At 38.1% G+C, this 22,956-nt stretch overlaps 1 protein-coding gene across 2 annotated transcripts in view; it reads right to left on the bottom strand.

The window, feature by feature from the left end:
- Positions 1 to 22,956, bottom strand: part of usp53b (ubiquitin specific peptidase 53b) — a 68,003-nt gene that overhangs the window by 21,031 nt on the left and 24,016 nt on the right. The window contains exons 4-12 of one of the 2 annotated variants that reach the window (XM_057843102.1): positions 19,935 to 20,027; positions 19,674 to 19,808; positions 19,414 to 19,527; positions 19,251 to 19,333; positions 15,926 to 16,031; positions 12,702 to 12,848; positions 12,254 to 12,403; positions 12,001 to 12,169; positions 1,833 to 1,955 (exon numbers count right to left, since the gene is read on the bottom strand). In XM_057843102.1, the coding sequence (XP_057699085.1) occupies positions 1,833 to 1,955; positions 12,001 to 12,169; positions 12,254 to 12,403; positions 12,702 to 12,848; positions 15,926 to 16,031; positions 19,251 to 19,333; positions 19,414 to 19,527; positions 19,674 to 19,808; positions 19,935 to 20,027 (1,120 nt within the window). The remainder of the gene's footprint in view (positions 1 to 1,832; positions 1,956 to 12,000; positions 12,170 to 12,253; positions 12,404 to 12,701; positions 12,849 to 15,925; positions 16,032 to 19,250; positions 19,334 to 19,413; positions 19,528 to 19,673; positions 19,809 to 19,934; positions 20,028 to 22,956) is intronic. The other variant, XM_057843103.1, reaches the window with a different exon arrangement.

Raw genomic sequence — 22,956 nt, 5'->3', positions numbered from 1 at the left:
TTTTAATCTTTACAGATGAATGAAAAAAAAGAAAACAATGTAAAATTAATTCTAGCTATTACATGCTACTGCAAACCATTTTCAGGAATTATAGCTAGCTAGCTATAGAGTCTAGTATCCATTGTCTAGTGTCGCTGCTAGCTTCAAACAAAATCACACATGAGCGTGACCTTGACCTTTGACGTCACATGGTAAAATGGCCTCTGTGAGACTATTTGATGGAGAAAATACAGGTATAACTTTTTTTTTCTCAAAAAAATATTTACGCAATATATTGGAAACTGAACGTCACATAGTGATGTGTGTAATGTGTCACTTAATATATTCCGATACATCGATAATATTGTCCAGCTCTACAGATCTGGGTCAATATATCGTTTTTTTCAAATTAATCAAAACCCAACATCGTCCTATTTTGTGCTGTTTCGATAAAAAGAATGGAATTAAATTTCAGCAGCAAAACTGACAAAAATGTCAAAATTACTTTGTTTTGTTTTTTATTGCTGTATATGAAATGTAACGGTTTGTGTTAAATGTGTACAAAAAACTGTCTGAAAATCAACAAAAAGCCCTTGAATTTAATTGAAATCGAATCATGAAAGACTTTGATATATAAGTAAATCTTGTATTATTGTTTAAAGAATCAATGTTGTATCGTATTGTCATCCATTGTTGATGGATGACAAAATATGGGTGAAGGAATAGCATACGAATTGTATGATTTAAGTTAGCACAAATGATGGCCAAAAATGGAAGGTTTTGGCTTTAAGACACCTCTTCTAACATTGGCAGTAAGCTTGTGCCGGTATGAGATTCTGACGGTATGATAACCTAAAGCCCAAACTTCCCGGTTTCACGGTATTGAAATTGCAGCTGTAAAATGTGTTACTTTGACATTTTTGTGTTTTAAAAAAAAAAAAAAAACTTTTTTCCATTGGCAGGATTTTTATTTTTCAAAATATATTAGCAAATTGGAACAAAAGTATAATGGTTACTAATAATACCAATAATACCTGAAATATTATAAATATAATTGAAATAAATGCAGTCCTTTAAGTGAGCCTAAACCCACAGCCACAGCTCAACATTATTATCATCAGAACAAAAATAATTGAATTATTTTCCATAAAAAGCACATGTGTGTGACTCGTATCATGTTTATATTATACACACTCTTTCTCAACACAGACAGTTGGCAGAGAGGAAAAAAAAACATGTTTTACCACTGCTAGACGCAGTAAACACGCTGGAGTTAACTCTCGTCGTTAATGGGAAACGTTCATGACAGTATTTACTAACCTTTAATTTTGTATAAATGCGAAATCATATTGGAGGTATTGCCTCCTCGGCAGCCACCCTCTACAAACATGTTTTACATGTTGGTTGGCTCGCCTCCTCTAAGCCGCGGCGTCTGTAACTTTTTTGTAGCTGAAGTATTCCCATACCAGCGATTTCTTTTTCTTCGACGGGGAAAAAAAGTTCAGGATTTTCACCTCCTCCAGCCATCGTGTAGCACAGCTGACTCACTGACACTGAGCAACAACCGGTGGGGGAGGGTTGAGACTTGCGAGGGATCTCAATGCATTTTTGGGACATAAAAAATCGCTAATATGTTCGGGACGGAATGGTGGAAATTTTTTGCGGTTTTGAAACCTTGACATTTTCATTAATCGGCACATGTCTACATTTGGTCGTTTACAAATATTTGTTTGTGTAACTTTTAAGGGGTGGCCGGAGATGTAAAAGACACCGCTATTTTGTGTACTGACTGAGGATTCCATTGTACATTGTCCTTAGTGGAGACATCAACTCAAAAAGAAAGCACACTGTACCTTTGAGTTGGGAGCCGTCTATTCTTGTATGCCCTCTGTCCTTTTTTGTGGTTTCACTGACCCTCTGAAAATTATCCATAAAAGCTTCCTGGAATCTGTTTGGACTGCCGAGGGGATGTTTCACTGAGAAAAAAAGTGATTCAAGTGATAAGAGCTCGTCCGATGGATTAAATTAGGATTGAATTATTAGAAATTGCAAATACATAATCACATATATGTCAGAGAGGGCAGTACGTGTATTTTTAATCAGATCCATTGTTAAATTTGTACAGCTCAACTACTGGAAAATAACAGAAGTCAAAGCCAGCAAAATGCTTCGGGCAGTATGTCAAACTAGTTCATTCATAGGAGATGGCATCACAAAAAAGATTAGCACAGTGCAAATGCAACTTCCAGGGACATTTCAAGATCCACTTCGTGGTATTTCAGATTGACTTTAAGTAGTCACAAATGCCATTGGTTTTTATCCATTTTTATAGTCCTTGCTAGTGCTAGTCATTAAAATTTGGAATCCTTGTTTTTTTTTGTGTTGAATTCACTGCTAGCTTTATTTAAATTTATTTTAAATATAATTAAATATCCATCCAGCCAAACCACCCAGTCATCGACCCAAATACCAGGCAGATCATGGTAAGACCGTACGAGAATCGTAGTGCATCGTAGATGAAACACAGACAAACAACCATTTGAATTCACATTCACACCTAAGGTCATCTTAGATGTTTAAATTTTCACAATAATCGTGTTTTTAGAGTGGTGGAGGAACCAAGAGAAAAGCCATCCTAGCAAAGTGGGAACATGCAAACCCCAAAAGATTCAAAACTCAGAATTTTAAGGTCCCGTGTGGTAACTATTTGACCACTGTGCCACCCATCATTACATATCATTGTGAAAACAAAGACTTTTATGTCTATGATTTGTTCTTTGGAATACCTAGTGGAACAAATCAGTGTAACCAATGCACATACATCTTTACCCTTTGAGTGAACAGTATTTGAATTTCAATGCATAAACTAGAGCCACATAATAGAAATAATGACTGCAAAGTGAGTCACAAAGGTAGCCTAAAGCCTGTTCTTCCATTGTAATTTTTCACTATTAGGAACACACAATACAACACACTCACCTTCCTTTGTGCTATGCAGAATGATTGCATAATGCAGGAGCCTCATTAGGAAAGTGAAAAATGCATGAGCATCATTATCTCTGCTAAATGTACTGACACTTTCACTAACATGCCTATGGTGTTTTTTGTCTCCCATGTGCAGCATGAACAACAACAATTATATAAACTGAGAATATTTCAGGTGCTTCTGTCTTACCCCTCTCAAGTGCTATAGCATTAAGCAAACTCTGACCACAGTAATAAATCAATGTTAAATCGATGCCCCTCTGACAAAACAAGTCAAAACTGAGCATCATCATATTTCTAATGATAGAATATTTGATACACTTCTTGTGTTGGATCTCATTAGATGTATCGGTGTACCCAATGATACTATAAGTCTATTTCAAAACGTAAACAGCACATATACTATATAAGAAAAAAGGAACACACAACTTACATACACTCTCGCTAAAACAGGACTTCAGTCCCATGCCAGTCAAATCGTCCGGGCAGCACACTAAAGCAAAACAATCCATCGGAACTGGCGCAACTCCATCGTCAAACAAAAGGAGCGGTGAAATAAAGCGTGGCCAAACATGTGAAATGTCCATTCAGTGGACTAAAAAGAGTGAGAGCGCATGAGTAGTACGCTGCAGGGCCATAGGAGCAGGGATTAGGCAGGAAGGCGTGGGTGGTAATCTGCGTGCAACAGAGGCATCATCCTCATGTCAAATTCAAACCAGCACACACACACTCACTCACACACACACATACACATTCACCCAAATCCTGAGAACAGCCAGAACTCACATTTGTCCCATCTGAATTTTCTTACAATAATAATAATTTCAGTGATGCTTTCAAATCATCATTTGGCTTCAATTTTCTGGGAATTACACCCACCCTCTGCTGTCAAGATGTATTATGGATGAATATTCTTCACTTCCATTTACTCATCTGCATCACTATTTTATTAGCAAGCACTAAAAAATGAAATTTATGGAGATGATATGTGGGAATGCTTTCATGTTGGTCAGTAAACTTCCGCAGGTCACTTCATGATGATTGAGGGGCATTTTTGTGATGTCTTGTTCATTTCAGGTCACTTCCTGTCGATTCTGGGGCATTTACTGGTCACCTTCTGTTCATTTGTGGCAAATCCTGGTAACTTCCTCTTGATTTGGGGGCATTAAAAGGTCACTTCCTGTTAGTTTTGCATCAAATCTGGGTCACGTCCTGTTGATTTTGGAGCATCTATGGGTCATTTCTTATTAATTATGGTGTCATTTCCTATTGATTTCAGGTCACTTCCTGTTGGGTTTTTGGACATTTATGGGTCATTTCCTACTTATTTTACAGCAAATCCAGGTCCCTTTCTATTGCTTTCAGGTAGCACCCTGTGGGTTTGAGGGATTTATGGCTACCCCGTGGTAATTTTGGGGCAAATCCGGGTCACTTCCTGTTAATTTGGGGGCAAATTTAGGTCATATACTTTTTATTTTTGAGCAAATCTAGGTCACCTCCTGTTGATTTTAGGGCATTTTCAGATGTTCTTTGGCAGAAAAAATAAAAAAATAATGTAACCCTCTCTCCCCAATGAAGAATTCCATAAAGAGTTAAATCGGCATGTGTTTTCAGCCTTTTCTCTTTGTGTGTGTGTGTGTGTGTGTGTGTGTGCGTGTGTGGGTGCGTGTGTGTGTAAAAGAAAGTGCATCCCAAGAATATAATTATATCGTACAGTGATCCCTCGGTACTTTGCGCTTCAAACTTCGCGCCCTCAGTCCATCGCGGAATTTTTTTTCAATTAAAAAAAAATAAAAAATACAGATGAGCTGTCCCGAGCCGATCGCGTAGTCTCACTCTCCCTTCCCCATCCATTCCTCCCCCTCCCTGCTCTCTGTTGTTTAGGCAATGCACAGGAGTTGCTCATTAAAGTTAACGTTGACTGATAGACGTCTTCTGTTTGATCTTGCCACGGATCCCTGGAAGCCTCAGCATCAAAGTGCCGCATGCGTGAATCATTGTTTAACTTATTAAACAGTTGCTGTGTGTAAGTGAGGAGATGGAGCGGCTTTGAGTGGATGCACTTGAAGCGTTTAATAAAGACAAGCATTTTTATACTTTATTGTTTTAAAATAATTCGGTGTGACATTAACATGCTTAAAACGTATAATTCTTACATTTCAAGTGCTTTAAACCATTTATTAAAATATACCACTACATATACATAAAAGTTATTTTTTTAAATGATACTTTTGGGGGACACATGTGATATGTATCTTATATGCATCTCTTCCCAATGCTATATCTGAGTAAATACATTGAACACACGCAGAAACAAAAAAAAAAAACTTTTTTTTTTTTTTTTAAATGGGGTGGGGGGGGGGTGCTACTTCGCAGTTTTTCACTTATCACGGCGGGTTCTGTTCCCCATTAACCGCGAAAAACGAGGGATCACTGAACTACATCTACTGTATTTATCACTCATCATGATTACCTGATGTATTTGCCTTTACATTTGTGTGACAATAAGGAGTGGAGCGAGAGAGAAGTATCCCCCTTCAAGGGGGAGGGATATATTTGCCTAAAGGGACCGACAACACTTGTTAAGTTTATATAAAACTCGCATCAGCCAAAGAATTCACAATGAAGAGGTAAAAATAAAAAACATAAGTCGCACTAGAGTATGAGTCGCATTTTACGGGGGCAATTTTTCAATTTATCAGAAACCATGAATATCATACAATAAAGTAATGGTCAAATAGAGAATAACTGACTAAATAAGCATCTTTTAACCTAACATATTAACAGTTTTACGGATAACTGTAGCCTAAACAACACAACATAACATAACAATGTTGCGGCTGCCATAGTGCAAAAAAAAAAAAAAATGTGCAAAAAAAAAAAAAAACTGAGCAGTGATATGCATTCAGGGGAGGCATAGCCTCACCAGTCCGTCATGGAAAAAACAAAATTGGAATCATATAGTATATTTTAATTTTTGTCATTTGGTAAGTATTTATAAAGTTTTCCATTCAAATCCTAGAGGAAAACTTTTTTTCCCTAATTTGCTCCATAACTCTTGTTCAAAACAGAAAGGAGATGCGCTGTGAGGCCGGTCCTTGCTGTGCCGCTTGGCACGCGGTGTAAACCGTCAGTAACCCTGTATGTATGCATGTGAAATAAGCCCCTTTCACATATACCTGAACACCGTTAAAATCACGGGATTTAACAAGTAGCACTTATCTGTGAAAGCAATTTCCAGGGTCGACTGACATGGAGATTACACGGACATTTAACGGGTCGCATCTTAGTATTATGTCCGGGACTTTCCCGGGACGAGGCATGTATGAAAGCACGCGTTTGATTCCTGGGTCACAGCACGAGGGCTGATGACCTAAATATCATGGCGGGCCGATCGTCATTTCCTCTTTCTTCGCAGTAAGACGAAAAGCGGTAAACAAACATCACAATTATAAACATCACCAACGGGAAATGGCAAAATTAAACTGAAAACATAACGAAATTAAATTGCTACTGGATCGTATAGCCGAGGAAGAGAGTCGATCGTCCGTCTTTGGAAAAGTGTGGTTTATTTTGTTGCCAATGTTCGGGTCCGCAACTGCGGAATCAAGGTTGTACCTCAAAGCAGAAAACAACGGATGGATGCGTTCAAGCCAGGATTTATTAAATACAAACAAGAATACACGCGATCGCGGAAAAGGGGGAATAACACAATGGGTCCGTGACAGCATGTCGACAGGGATCAATAATACTAACCTAAGCGGTAGGCAGAGAGCCAATAAGACAACAAAATAAATACACTGAAATGCCAGCACAACGCAGAGGATTTCAAAACAAGGGTGGCAGACGAACAAGCTATCAAATCCACGAAATTCAAGAGTACAATGGTTCGAATAATGCCTAGCTAGTAGACATGTGCCGGTTACCGGTTTCACGGTTTACCGTGGTGTGAAAACATCGCGGTTTCAAAACCACTAAAATTTTCCGTCATACCTTAGTACGGTATTCGCTGTTTTTCATGTGCCAAAATGCAGCCGAAGTGGCTTGGTGCGGCAGCGCTCACCCTTCCCCTGTTAGTTGCCGTGAGTGTCAGTGACGCTATTCAGCTAAACACCCAGCAAACCCAAAAACAAATCCTCCAAACACAAGGCGTACTTTTCTTCAATTTATTGAGCTCTTAAATCGTGGTGAAATATACAAAGGAATACATTTAAAACGTTATACAATTGTATTTTTCCACATGTGAGTAGGTTCAACAGGATAGCAGTAGCACCATGAAAAAGGTCGCCAAAAACAAAACACACATTTTCCTTTCAAATTCAATATACAAACTAACTAAAACTTACAAAGACGAATGTTAGCCTAGGCTAAGCTTGGAGGGCAGCTTCGTCAACGTTTTATGTCTCACAGCCGCTGAGTGAGAAACAAGCTTAAAGGAAGGAGGGAGGAGAAAAAAAAAAAAAAAAAAGGGATCGCGTCAAAGATCGCTAATTGCGGAAAGAGGTCTCACTCCTCACTTTTTGTTTTAGATGAAACCTTTCCTCAACAATATTTACATTTTAACTAACTTATAAAACTAACTTCTACATCTATAACTAACTTATTAACTTATGAATGCTTTGTTCTTTTTAACACAAAGGCATGACATCATGTAGAAGAGAGTTGACACAGTGGCTGAAAATGGTAAAACTTTAGCTTCTCCCCCTCAAAAAAAGTCATACAGTATATATTTTTAATTTTATTTAGAAGGGTTTTTACTTTTTTATAGCAATTATTTTGTTCTTGCTCTAATATAGAGCAACTTGAGCTGTGGCTGTGGGTATAGTCTAGGTTCTATTTATTTTAATTTTATATAAAATATTTGTTATTTTTTGTTAATTTATTTATTTTCACATTAATTTATTTTCACATTATATTCATGTTCCAATTTGCAAATATGTTCTAAAAAAATACCTGTTCAAGGGAAAAAAGTTTTTTTTTTTTTTTTAAACCATACATCTCAAAATTTTGGAGCTATAATTGCAATACCGTGATACCGTGAAACCGCGGTATTTTTGCTCACGGTTATCGTACCATCAAAATCTCATACCGGCACATGCCTACTAGCTAGTTAATATCTCGAATCGGCTGGACTTAAATACAGTCTTGATGAGCTTGAATCGACTGCAGGTACGACGTCGGGAACGCTCCCACAACCGGCTCTGTAACAAAACATGATCCGACCAACAAAATGTGACAGCCAATGCCGACAAAAAAAAGACGTAATGTCCGGGTTATAAAATAGCGCCAGCCACCCTCCCCGCACAGAAAGCGCCGAAATGCCAACCCTGGATAAATCAAGCCACTTTCACACAAACAAGCCGGTTTTATTCCCGGGACATTTCCTCATGTGTGAAAGACATGACACGGCCATATCCCGTGTACATGGAAATTTACCAGGATATAAGTTTATAAGGAGCTGTATTTGTATTGCTCTGTTCCTCTACATATAATAAATAAAACACTGTGATGATAGGCCCTGTATTTCCATAATCTAGGTAGTGCATGAAATGTTTTTCTGAAACGTTTTTAAAACTCCTGGATCAATTATAAAACAGATGTAAATAATTCATTCCCGGCAGAGGCCGCCTATCATAGGCGGACTATGAGCCTGTCAACTAAGGCGCTACCTTTAACGAAGAAGACAAAAGAAAGAAGAAAAAACATCAATCGTACTTTTTCAGTGGTACACGTGAAAAATTTGACTATGTGGATGTCCTAAGAGAAACTGCCTTTTCTGATTCCTGTCTTCGGTTTTCCACAAGTGGCAGTGTCTGGACACAAAATGGATATTGCGATATGAAGGATTTGCCTAGAAGCCGAAAGAAGCACGAACAATCAGCCACTCACGTTAAAAGTCAGCACTGAAGACTGAAAAAAAATCCAAACATAAAGTTGGAAGAGGACTCGTCAAGGACGGCTTTCATCCCAGGAAATGATCTTTATTTGAAACAGAAGGACTTTAAAACTGAAGGACAACAAGGTTGACCTCTTCATTTTTGTCCAGAAGAATCATCTCAGGGATTTAATGAACAAGTAAGGTAAAACCTAGAAAATAAAGTTATTTATTTTTGGCTTGAAATAAGTTAAATTGGAATTAATTCATTTTTGTGTGTTTGTAAATCTAATTAGAAGTCAGCGCCTCACTCGTCATGAACCTCACGGCATGTCACTGCTCCTTATAAGTCGCAGGCACTATGAAAAAAGTGTGACTTAATAGTCCAGAAAATACAGTATTTTAAAATGCAAATTGCAAGTAGTGCTACAACAATTAATCGATTAACTCGAGTAATTCGATTAGAAAAAAGATTCAAATTAAATTTTGCTGTTTCGAGTATTCATTTAATTAAAGTGGCATTGAAATGGTTTGTTTTGAAAGTGTTTGCATTTAGTTTTATTGATTTGGGTGGATACACTGCCCTTTAGTGAATATGACATAACTTTTGACATGGCTGAATCCAGCTGCTCCCTGTTAAGACTAGCATGATCTAAGTTTTTGTTTGCGCTAATGTTTTTTTTAAGACATTCGTAATTTAGTTTATAGGTATATTTAGCTGTTGTTGGTTTTTTATGTGTTTGAACCATTTGTTAAGAGAAAAAAAGTTAGCATTTTTTCGCATTTAACTCATTTGCTCCCAAAAATATTCTATTTTTAATTGTTTCACTGTCCCAAAGACATATTTATACGTCTTTTACGTTTTTTTTTTTTTTTTTTCAAAAGAGACATCTCTGAGTTCTGATTCAATTTAGCTCCAAAGCACAAAGCTGAAAATGCATTTTAAAGCAATAAAACTGGCCACTGGAGGGCAGTAGCGCATTTGGTACGACCCGCAGCCCTATTCAACGGCAATGAATGCCAAGCCACAAAGCCGAGGCGCTGGCAGAAGACGACCGAATGGATGCCTGGTGGCGGACGACCGAGCAGAACGACCGGGACCACTAGATGCCGTTGAGTCCGTGCTGCTCGCGAGCAGAGCCCGCAGAGACTAAAAAAAATTCATCTTTTTGAGATAAGCAACGATGAAGGAAAATTTTAACCGGCTGTCGCGGCCACAATAGCGTCATCTCTCAGTTAGTTATGTGTAAATAAATTGTTACTTGGCTATCAAAAGCTATATTTGTCTTGTTGTTTCTGTTATTTTATAAAAGGAAAACATTATTCAGATGTTTGGGATGTAACTAAAGCAAAAAACAGCTGTGTTAAAGTCAAAGTTATGTTTGAAATGTATGCTTTCACAAAAGCTCAATTTCTCCGTTTTTTTCATCAAAAATTGGAAAATTGCTCAAAACTACCGTAATTTCCCAAATATAAGGCGCACCCGTGTATAATGCGCACCCCAAATTTACTTGTAAAATCTAGGGGAAATTATTGTACCCGTTTATACCGCGCACCCTAATTTTAGCACCAATAAATAGAAGAATACAAGAAAACAGAGCTCGTGTACAGATACAGAAATGTCATTTTACTGACTGGTGAAACACAGCACAAACATAGCACATTGGTAGTTCAAAACCTTACCATAAACTGACAATATTTATGGTAATAATATGATTTGACAACTTCTCCAACTTACCAGAATCTAGGAGAAAACAAAACACTTTTCTTTTAAAGGCTGCTGTATAACTTGCTCGTTTCATGATGATGAATAAATGTTTCTTCCATGGATTGATACGGTAAAATGAAAGTGAGAACGTAAGTCGGAAATCCGTGAGAGCTCATCGCTGTCAACACGACAGCAACAATAGGAACTATTGTTTTTTGGGTTTGAGTTTCCCGAGGGACAGATATAGTTGACGAACACAGGAAGTCTGTGTGCTTACGTTTGTTATGGTCCGAGTTGCGAAGCTGCAATAAACATTGACTCAAATGAGTTCAACAAACTAAATTCTGTGCTTTATGAAGAGTGAAAAAAGCAGAATTTAACACAGACGAAATCATTTGGCCGATTAGAGTGAAGTATTACCGAAACAAAATGGTGACGTCACATACCGTAATGGTCGGCAACGGGTCGCCGCATACGTTTCTTCAACACAACGTGGCCGTGTCAATTAAAAAAAATCGGTTTATATGTAATATATATATATATATATTTCTGTCTCCATCCATGTACTCGTTTATAATGCGCACCATGATTTTACAAGTTGATTTTGGGGGAAAAAAGTGCGCGCTATATTCGGGAAATTACGGTAAGCTATTTTCTAATGCTGATTTCTAAAGAATGGAAAAAGATATGAACTTACTTTTTTTCTGCTGAAAGAAGAGAGTCTAATCTTTCTTTTGATGGGTTCCATGTTTATATACAGTAGCAATAGAACAGAATTTTCTGTGGGCCTTGCAAAATCAGTCAAAATCCAGTAAAACGGCCGGGAGCGAAGGGCCTCGCTCCGGTGAAAATGGCTGGGAGTGAATGAGTTAAGCTAGCATTCTTTTGCTATGTGAGTTAGCTAGTTGTTCTTTTGTTATACTTAGATTCTCATTTATTTATTTATTTTATACCTTTTTATGCTGAGCTCAGGTATTTTAATTTTTTATGTTCCTTATCTGATTACTCGATTATTCAAAATAACTAGTTCATAGATTAATCGACTACTAAAATAATCGATAGCTGCAGTCCTAATTGCAAGTTTCTTAGACAACTGATAATTGAGAAAATGCTTAAACACATAAACAACACTGCTTACGGTCGGAGCCATTTCGTGACATTAGCTGTACCCATGCACATAAACATTGATTCACTCTAACACAGGTGCAGGGACAATAAATATTTTTGACGTCATGTGGAATGGCAGGCTACTAGGCTTGCTCGTATTTGATTGGCTAAAATACAGTAGTTCTGACATTGATAAAATGATGAAAAACTAATTTCCTGGAAAAGTAGCTTTTATGAATGTTTTCTTTACTATTAGAAATCAGAAACTGGAGGATTCACCCACCTGTTTTATAAGTGCTAAAATAATTCAACACAATTTTATGAAATTTGCTAGTATCGTCCTTACCTGTCACTTCGCCGTTGACTTGGCCTTTATATCGGGGACACATAGTGGTCTGCCGTGGCGCATCCTCGTTAGACACTGGCGTCCCCTCAGGATTAGTATAAAACAGAAGAAGTGGTTGAAAATGTCCCCTGACACATTTGGTAGTCACGTCTTTCCATTTGGAGCCAATCTGGGAATAAGAATGCTCGGCTTTAAAAGCAATTAACTCACTCAGTGATGATGGGTAGATAAAACACACTGCGCAGGCACTCACCTCCTTTACAGTGGCGTCATCAAAAAACATCCATTTGGAAGATTTGGTGTGATAAGCAAAGGCCGAATAGTGTTTGCTGGAGAAACAAATCATTCCCACCAGGTGGAGCTCGCTCTGTTTGGCATTTTCATCAGTGACACGGTTGAAAAGCTAAACAAAGGCAAATATATGGACTTATTTGAAGCTGACTTTGGGCAAAATCCAGGGTGCACACACACTAGACTGGACGTCTGCTAATTCCAAATCACAGAAAAAATAAGTATTCACACTCTCTTTAGACAATTGTTTTTGGAATCTGGGAGGAAGAACAAAAAACGGTCGCACATTCGAGAAGAAATAATAAAGAATAAATTGCTCAGAAAGGTGGTGAAATATTTACAGGTAGACTAAGATTATTATTTAGCCTGTATTCAAAATTATATCAACCTCTTTAGTCAGATTTACTTACTCCACATAAATTCAAGCGGGGGCCAAGTGACCGGATGACATCATCCGTCAGATCAGATTGCTCTGCATCCCAAACAAATCCGATGGTCACAATCTCAGGACAGTTCATCAGCACTCGACGGATCTTGATGCTTTGGCCGCAGTCTCGCTGTAAAAAGATTGTTACAATAAGCAAAATAGGAATTTGAAGAGCCAAAAAATCTAAAAAAAAATAAGTAAAATTTAAAAAAAGAGGGTGAGAGCAGCGCATGAGTGGGGTAGGAGGCATGGCCGTGGTGACGCTGTTGCAAACGCGATGATGATTGGCTAGGTGGGCAGATAATGCCCTGCTTTACTGAACACTCTGGCAATTACAACAAGACAGCGATAATAGCAGGCCAGGGTATTTCAAAGGTAGCGTTTGCAATGTTATTATTTTCAATATTTAATATTGTTACTCCACGGAATATTTTAGGATACTGTTCTGCTTATTGTGCAGTAGCCCTAAGATACAGTTTTAGAGATTTGCACTGGTTAATTCTCAGAAGTTTACATTTGTGTTTTCTTGACAAACTCATACTGTATATTTGATCCAAATAAATACCAAATGCTCTAAAATACTGTATATAGTGTTTTTATTCTTCAGTTAGTTAATATAAACATCTTTGATGTGAAAGATGTTATGGAATGTATAATGTAATAACCAATTACTTTTTGGGAGAAGTAATTTGTAACTGTACCTAATACCCTTTTTAAAGTAGGATTAACAAGGACAGTCCGGAATTTAAAGCAACACTTTGCTACTTTTCGGTTTTGGTCGATTTTAGCGATGCTGGTGGACAAAGGCGGTAGTGTTTTGCCTTAAGGAAGACGACTTTTCCATGAGGACCAGCGCACACCCGAACAGTGTCAAAAAATCGTCAGTGAATCAAAAATCAATATCTGGTCGCCTGCAGATGGATTAAACAACATTTCTGTTTCCAGCGGCTATGTCAAGGACGAATAGTAATAAGGTAATAAATCCAGTTGTGGCTAAACAACAGCATATGATCGTAAGCAACCATGTGGCTTGGTGTGGCAAACCCCACCACCCCACTTCGTCAGCGCTGACGAGTTCATTTTGGGGGCGTCACGCCAGCGACTGAAAGCTGGGCCAATGTTTATTCTGTATATCCTGGTAGCCTCTCTTTTTTCCTCCTAGGACAAAACATTTTGTCTCTTGTTGCTCTGCCATCTTTGCAGTATTCGCGCTAAAGCGTTCGCATCGACTTCCGTCTTTATAATGAATGGGGAAAGGGGGAAGTAAAGCGTGTCAGGCAGAGGTTGCGCTAGACTTTTTCGTTGTCTGTCATTTTGACTGACAGGGTCATAAAAATCCGGTCATAATCTATTTTTACCCGTCACTTAAATTTTTAAAATGATGATAATGACATTGTGGTGACCCTTTGTTTGGCATAATTCACCTTCCGTACTTGTGTGTCCATTTGGCCGAGCACGTTACCGGCTACGACAGTCACGTGACAGAGACACTTAATTAAGAGCCGCGCGCGGTCCCCTCTCTATCCACTCGCTCTCGCTATATGATTGGCCGAAGAGTCGAAATGCTCTCCCGTGAAATGCCTGTTTAAAAATGTTCCCGTTGTTACTTCTTGCGTTCGCTTATAAGTGCCCATTTAAAAAGGAAAAGCGATGGATGATACTACACACAGAGCGTATTATTAACAAATGTTAAAGTTGTATAATCATATAGCGAGAATAAGGAACGTCACTGACAAGCGCAGGCCCCCGCGAGTGGATAGTGAGGGGTCTAGGATAGTGCGCCTACAGCTAACAAGACTCTTAACATTGCATACCGCTTCAACATATTCAATAGTATTTAGTTTTCATTCATTTTAACTTAATATTCTGTCCGAACAAGCTTAACAGAGAATCCACACCGTGCCATCACACATCAAGCAGATGAATATGTAACTTTTTCTCCGCAGTGACAAAAACAGCTGACTGTGGCCGCAGTAGTTAGGTAGCCTACCATATGTAGCATATGGAACAATGAAATTAACAGTTCACCTGCTGTGGCCTGAACGTAGTCTCACACTTTCCTCCTGGTGCGCATGGACTTGAATTGCGTGCCCGCTTGTGCAGTCCCTGTTTTTTCACCTCTTTTATCAACACCATCGTCGTTTTGGGGCTTTTTGAAGAAACTTCGGACACTCAGTTGCCTTGACATTTTTCAGAGTAAGGCCAACGACGTCATGCATCAAGAGAGACAATAGCTAATTAATAAGCTCACTCGCCACCCTATGGTCTGGGGTGTGAATTGCAACCGGTCAAAATGACGGCTGGACTTCAGTTTTTTCCGTCACCGTTCTAAAAAATCGGTCAACGACGGAAAATATTCGGTTAACGCAACCCCTGGTGTCAGGGCATGTGTAGGTTTTTTGTGTGGTTCCTGCCACCCTCCTCAAAGCTAATTAATGCCGGCGAAAGCGATACAGACCCCCTCAAGAAATAAAAGAGGTATCATTCAACCAGTTGCCAGTCGACATATTATCACAAATGTTATGAAAATAGTTTATAAAGGTTGAAAAGTTACCTAGTGTTACTTTAATTGTTTCATCCTGCGTCCTGCACAGCCTCAACCAGGACACATTTTTCCTTCTTTTAGAATTGGACCTGAACGCAACCCACTCCAGTGTGTTTGTCAGTGTTTGCTGCATTAAGAGCAGCAATAGGAAGGCAACACTACACACTTAGACAAGTGCTATTTTACCTTAGCATCTGATATGCTATCAACTTGGAGGGGATTCAATTGCTGTTGTTTGTGGAAGATAATTAGCATGTTTTAGCACAGATTAAGAAATTGGGGAACCTTAACTCTTGAATTACAATGTCAGCTTTACAACAAGAGAGATATCAATGGAAAGTACAGTAAATCTATTCCAAGAATAGCAGTTTAGGGAACAAGAAAAACATTTTAGCACCACTAAAACATGGAAGACAGTTGCAACAGCAGCAGCAGCAAATACAGATGAAAGAGAAAACAGAGGCTAAGCCCTTCTTACTATTTATATCCTAACACCAGTCTGGCACGGTTTTCTTCCTTCAAGAGCTCAGAGGACAGTATGTACTCCTAAAAGTTTACTCCATCTTGGCATGAAGTGTTAAAAAATGGAGGTGCAAACGAATAACTGATGCTACTGTTGCAAATGAAATGGTGTGATACCATGAAAGCAACAAATGACGTACAGGGCAGTTGCGCAGGTCGCCTGTGTTGTTTGCCGCCTGCAGCAATTCTCCAAACATGTCCGACCTGAGACGCTCAGTCCTCGCCATTGTACGGTCCACCTGTTGGCTGTGCATAGACACACAGTGTAGGCCTACATTACAACCATGATCTTTCAATCATTTTTAGAGGAGCTCTGAAATACTACAGCAAGTGAGTGTAAAATAATAGCAGACAATATTTTTGACACAAATCCATCAAGAAAAGGCTTGAAATTAGATACTAATACTATCCATGCTATCAGTAAGCCTTCTTGTTCTGTTGTTGCTGTGTCACCGTTCTGTCATCCTGGCAACGTGTACGAGCTAGCACAGTACTAGAAAGCTAGGCATGATCATCAATTACGGTTATGATATCACAAGTATACCGTAATTTCCAGACTATAAGGCGCACCTGACTAAAAGCCACCACCCATCAAATTTGACACGAAAACAACATTTGTTCATAGATAAGCTGCAACGGAGTATAAGCCGCAGCTGTACTCACTGTATTATGGGATGTTTACACCAAAAGATATTAACCGGTAACACTTTATTTGATAGCGGCCCATAAGATTGTCATAAGACCAAATGAACCACCATGAAGCTTTGAACCAATTGGTTGCAAAGCTTCATCGCTTCAAAAAGTTTCAATTGGCCATCACTGCTCCCTTGGGGAAAACAATCAACCTCTGCTGCCACCTGCTGTCAACACTGTGGTCATCCAACATGCCTCCTAGCATGCATTGTGGCGCTACAGATGTAAAAAAACAACCAAAAATTTTGTTCTGCGCAAATTATTTCTTCAGTTACTGTTCCATTTGTTTCATTATAAGCTAGTTATGATTATGGTAACACTTTATTTGATAGTGCCATCATAAGACTGTCATAAAACCATCATACTTATGACATGAAATTGCCATTATAATTAATGAATGCTTATGACAGATGTCATTTTGTGTCATCCGGCAAATTATCTTACTTTTGAATGGCCCTAAAAGATCCGAGCTGGACGTAAATGGAGTTAGTGACATAATTTACCAGATGACACTTAATGACATCTGTCATAAGCATTCATTAATGCCCATGATAGTATCATGTCATGTCGATCTAATGGCAGTCTTATAACGCCTATGTCAAAGTGTTACCTATTAACTTAAATAAATCAATAAGTAAGCCGCACTGGACTATAAGCAGCACGATTCAAAATGAGAGGAAAAAGTAGCGGCTTATAGTCCAAAAATTACGGTAATTGCTGAAAAAAATGGATGTTCCCTGATGCATTATTTTTGACGGAATTAGTAAGAAATTGTAAATGACAGCCAGACTTGAGTGCCAAATTTGTTTTCTGCATGCAAAATTACTTTCGTGCAATCATTTAATTTTTTAAAAATAAAAAATAAAAATAAAAATGTGAGTTCATACTCCCATTTTGGACCCACACATTTAAGTAGGAAATGCGATGCATTGCTTTGACATATGCTCAGAGAGGTGGTATCAATTTAACGGTTTAGGATAAGTAATGGGCTTTCTGTGATTCCCATGAACGCACGGGAAAATGTTTTAAAAATACCTATAACTATAATTACCGTCATTGCTGAGATGAGAAAACTAGGGATGTAGGGAGACGCAACTAAAACTGACATTACCTGAGAGGATGTAACACCAACTTGCTTGCAATTGGTAGTAGGACTGAGAATGTATTCCTCAGCATCTGACAGTATCACTGCCTACAACCCCTCTAAAGCTAAGCCATCAGTTTAATTTGCCTAAACAAAGCCAACCATTGAATACTGTACCTGTTGTAATGTATGTGAACAAAGACTCCCAAGACCTTCAAATACCTCTAAAGGAGCAACATGCACAAGCATATGCATCCTTTCATGAACAAATTATGATTTATTTTTTTCTTTATTAAATATTTTTATTACATTTATATAGGACAGGGGTCTCAGACTTGCGACACAGGGGCCAATTGTGGCCAGCAGGACATTATTTTGTGGCCCCCATTTGACATCCAATCGTAGTACTGTATAAGGGTTGCCACCACGTATTTTGCGATGGGCAACTTCAATACAATAAAAGAAAAATAATAATAATAATAATAATAAAATAGACAATAAAAAATATAGAGAGCATTTTAATTAAAATGAATGAGTAATAAAAATACAGTGATTCCTCGCTAATTCACGCTTCATATTTTGGGCCCTCAGTCAATCGCAGATTTTTTTTTCAATTAAAAAAAATAATAAAATACAGATGAGCTGTCCCGATCCGACCACGTAGTCTCCCTTTTCCTCCTGCTGCTTTTCTTGGTCTGGCAGTGTACTGGAGTTGCTTATTAAAGTTAACGATGGTTGACAGACGTTAAGGTTTGATCTTGCTAGAGAAGCTTGAAAGCCAAAACTTCTAAGCGCCGCATGTGTCAATCATCATTTAGCTTGTTAAACAGTTGCTGTGGCAACTCATTGTGTTTAAATGAGCAGCTTGAGCGGATTTGAGTATAAAACTCAAAAGAGCATTTAATAAAGACAAACATTTTTTTAATTTATTCTTGTTTAAAAATAATTCGGTGGCACAGTAACATGTTTAAAACAACATATTTATTACATTTGAAGTGCTTAAAAACAATTTATTAAAATATATATAAGTGAAAGTTTTTTTTTTTTTTTTTTTCATAATTTGTAAATAATGTATTAAGTTAAAAAAACAAAAAAGCGAAAATAAGTATTATATGCATCTCCTTCCAATGCTAAATCTGATTAAATACATTGAACACACACACAAAAAAAGTTTTTTTTTGGAGGGGGGCTACGGTTTTTCACTTATCGCGTCGGGTTCTGGTCCCCATTAACCGCGAAAAACGAGGGATAACTGATAACTAATTTAAGAATAAAAAAAAACTTTTAAAAAAATCCCAAAACAAAAAAAATTGTGGTAAGCAGAAAAAAAAGAAAAAAAAGACAAATTCAAATTTGTGTGGCCTACTAGTATGTGTACTTTGCTTTACTTGAATTTTATTGTTTTTATTTTATTATTATGGCCTAACATAGCTTTGGCTGCTATTGACGGCAATAGACGTCAAATCCATTTTAACTAGGAGGGGCTGGAAGCCATCGAATAATGGCTTCCAGTCCCTGCTGGTTGAAATGGATCGGACATCTACTGTAGTCAATAGGTGTTTTCAATATCAATTTCCCCTCTTTTACTAACTACCACAACACATACTCTGTAACCTAGGCTGGCAGTGGATGAGTTAGCTAACGACAAACTTTGAATAGAATCAAATCTACTGTAGTCAAGTACCCACCATAGAGCAGTGGTTGAGACATAGTGTACCAACTCTGTGAAAGGGTGGGGGTCTGATGACGCGCCACAGCAGCGACACACAAACTGCAACATAAAACATGAACACGCATTTTCAGTAACAAATTTAGAGCCAAATGTAGGGGAGGGAAATGTTGAAGAAGTACCTGCTCGTAAAGCATCATGGCAAATTTCTGATGAGTGATGCAGGATTTTGAGCAGCAAGAATCGTTGGCCGTGTCTGAGACAATGTGCAGATGAATGCGTTCCAGGATATTCTCCTAAAAACACAACCCAATACATGGTTGATTCTAGCTGATAGGTCGTTAATCCCATTCAGTAATTTGTACTGATGAATGCCTTGAAACAATTGCTGTGTACTGTTTCCAGTATATGATTTTAGAATAGAAAGAAAAAGTCAACATACAAAGCACTCGGCAGCGTCGTCCATAAGTCCGAGCTGGAAGCGTTGCTCATCTTTGAAAGTTTCAGCAAGCGCGTTACGCAGGCTATCTGAGGGCAGCACGCGCTCCCGGCTCTGTTGGAACTGGCTGAATATGTTCTTCAACCCCACAAAAAAAAAAAAAGTAATCATTTAGGATCCAGAAACCCCACAAAAAAAAAAAAAGTAATCATTTAGGATCCAGAAAAAGACTTCGTCTTAAAACGCAAAATAACTGTGGCAAACCTTCAATGCACAGAAAATGCAGGAATCGCCTAGACAAAAGTGGCCTGAAAGGTGCCTGAGACTTCTCCTGAAAATGTCCAGCTGCCAAAGCACCTGGAAAGATAGGAAAAAAATCAAATACGCCATTACATTTTTAATATTTTAAGTGCAAATGCCTAAGAAATTGGTTGTCAGTTGAATACCGTTCAAGCGCTCCGAAAAATGCAATTGACAAAATCACCTAAGATTAACAGAAACCTACAGATTTACCGATTGGATGTACAATCACTTTATTGGTATTTTTCAAAATATTTTGTACGAAAAAAATACATTTAATCACTGCCCGATGAAGTTCCATTTGTGATGATTTTGACTTGATCACATCATTCTTTGTGTAGCAAAAGTAAAGCAAAAGTAAGCAAAACACAAAATGATCAGATGTTTTATAACAGCGTGTTGTAGTTCTCAAGCAAGTCAAATAGCACAAGATCAATCACATTACTCACTATTCAAAAGTAGCTTTTTGCTATATGACACTAACACTAAGACCTTCAACCCTTTACAGGGCAAGTGACTATTTCTGATTATTGAAAAATAATTAAATATCAGCAATGAGTAATGTATATATTTTTTTAAATTATTATTCTTTTTTTTTTCTTCTTTTTTTAAATATAACGATAAATAACTAAATTAATGAAATTAAAATAAATAAAAACTGATATACTGTACACTGGTTACGGACTCAAGTAACATTCTATGTTTGCTTTTTTCAAAGTAATAAATATGCATGCTTTCGTCAAACCCTTTCTTTTATCCCAGGCAATAGTAGGTAGTTTTATTTACCTGACATGTTTCGGCGGGCACTTCCGCCTTCGTCAGAGGGTCACTGATGTTGGTGTGACGCGTCTTTATCAGCTGATGGATGAAGGCGTGACTCACCTGCCAGAATGACAGGCAAGTCACGCCCTCTGCTGCCCATTCACTCTTCCAAGATGCTGTTCCAGGTCGTAGAGAGCATGTATGCCCCCTCGTCCCTGTTGATGGTCCTTGGGCCCCGCTTGCGGATCTCAATGGCGTGACTCGCCTGTCATTCTGGCAGGTAAGTCACACCTTCATCCATCAGCTGATAAAGACGCGTCACACCAACATCAGTGACCCTCTGACAAAGGCGGAAGTGCCCGCCGAAACATGTCAAGTAAATAAAACTACCTACTATTGCCTGGGATAAAAGAAAGGGTTTGACGAAAATATAAGTGTAGGCAAAATGAACTAATATGCATGCTAATGACGGCGATAGAGGTCCAATTTAACCGGCTGTGAATGGTCTTTTTCAGTGCCACTGACATTGCTATTGACATCCAATTCATTTTGACTGAATTCAAAATTTATTGGACACCTTGCACCTTGTCAATGGCAGCCAATGAGTTAAATGAGTGCCGTTTTAAAAGTGATGGGAGATAAAATAGTACAAATTCTAATAAAATATTGATATAAAAGCACTTTCAAAGGAAAGTACTTAATTTTTTTAGATGAGAAATATAAAGAGTAAACTTAATGATTGGTAAAACGGATGTGTTTATTTCTGCCATAGCCATAGATTGTCATGCGCGGTTGGGCCTCACAGATACAACATACAATGCTGAGTTAGGGCTTTGAATTTCAGCGCCCACAGCCAATAAAACTACCGTAATTTCCCGAATATAAGGCGCACCCGTGTATAATGCGCACCCCAAATTTACTTGTAAAATCTAGGGAAAAATATTGTACCCGTTTATAACGCGCACCCTAATTTTAGCACCAATAAATACAAGAATACAAGAAAACAGAGCTCGTGTACAGATACAGAAATGTCATTTTACTGACTGGTGAAACACAGCACAAGCATAGCATATTGGTAGTTCAAAACATTACCATAAACTGACAATATTTACGGTAATAATACGATTTGACAACTTCTCCAGCTTACCAGAATCTAGGAGAAAACAAAACAGATGTGACTTTTCTTTTAAAGGCTGCTGTATAACTTGCTCGTTTCATCATGATGAATAAATGTTTCTTCCATGGATTGATACGGCAAAATGAAAGTGAGGACGTAAGTCGGAAATCCGTGAGAGCTCATCGCTGTGACCACGACAGTAATAGGAACTATTGTTATTTGGGATTGAGTTTCCTGAGGGACAGATATAGTTGACGGACACAGGAAGTCTGTGTGCTTACATTTGTTATGGTCAGAGTTGCGGAGCTGCAATAAACGTTGACTCAAATGAGTTCAAGAAACTAAATTCTGTGCTTTATGAAGAGTAAAAAAAGCAGAATTTAACACAGACGAAATCATTCGGCCGATTAGAGTGAAGTATTACCGAAACAAAATGGTGACGTCACGTACCGTAATGGTCGGCAACGGGTCGCCGCATACGTTTCTTCAACACAACGTGGCCGTGTCAATTAAAAAAAAATCGGTTTATATATATATGTAATATATATATATATTTCTGTCTCCGTCCATGTACCCGTTTATAATGAACACCATGATTTTGATTTTGGGGAAAAAAAGTGCACGTTATATTCGGGAAATTACGGTATTCCCGATCCCACTATCAAGCAATCAAGCAGCCTTTTTGCTGTGTTTGGAAAAAATGATAAGACTCAGCATAGAATACTAATGATATCAAACAATTTTGAAGGCAAGTTCATCTTTACTTAGAAACCCATTTTATTGAATTCTCACTATACTGTGAGGGTTTGAGAATGTTATTTGGCAGCAATGTTATCAATTTATCTTCGAAAGGTGGAATCAATGGTATGACAGCACTACAACGATTTTCGTAATTTAACATTTTGTATGAACAACGGACGGATAAACTGGCTGATGGACAGACCAATCAACAAACCGATGGGCCTGTAGAAAAATCGATCGATCGATTGATCGAAGTTGTCGGCTGGGATAGGCTCCAGCTCACTAATGACACTGAACAGAATCATGCGCAACCGATGGCCACACATGTACTTAAATAAATCCAACAGCCTTGATACTTTGTTGAAT

This window comes from Corythoichthys intestinalis, chromosome 8 (assembly GCF_030265065.1).
Source record: "Corythoichthys intestinalis isolate RoL2023-P3 chromosome 8, ASM3026506v1, whole genome shotgun sequence".
NCBI lineage: Eukaryota > Metazoa > Chordata > Actinopteri > Syngnathiformes > Syngnathidae > Corythoichthys > Corythoichthys intestinalis.
Note: the sequence above shows the minus strand (reverse complement) of the source record. Positions and strands in the feature narration are given on the sequence as shown.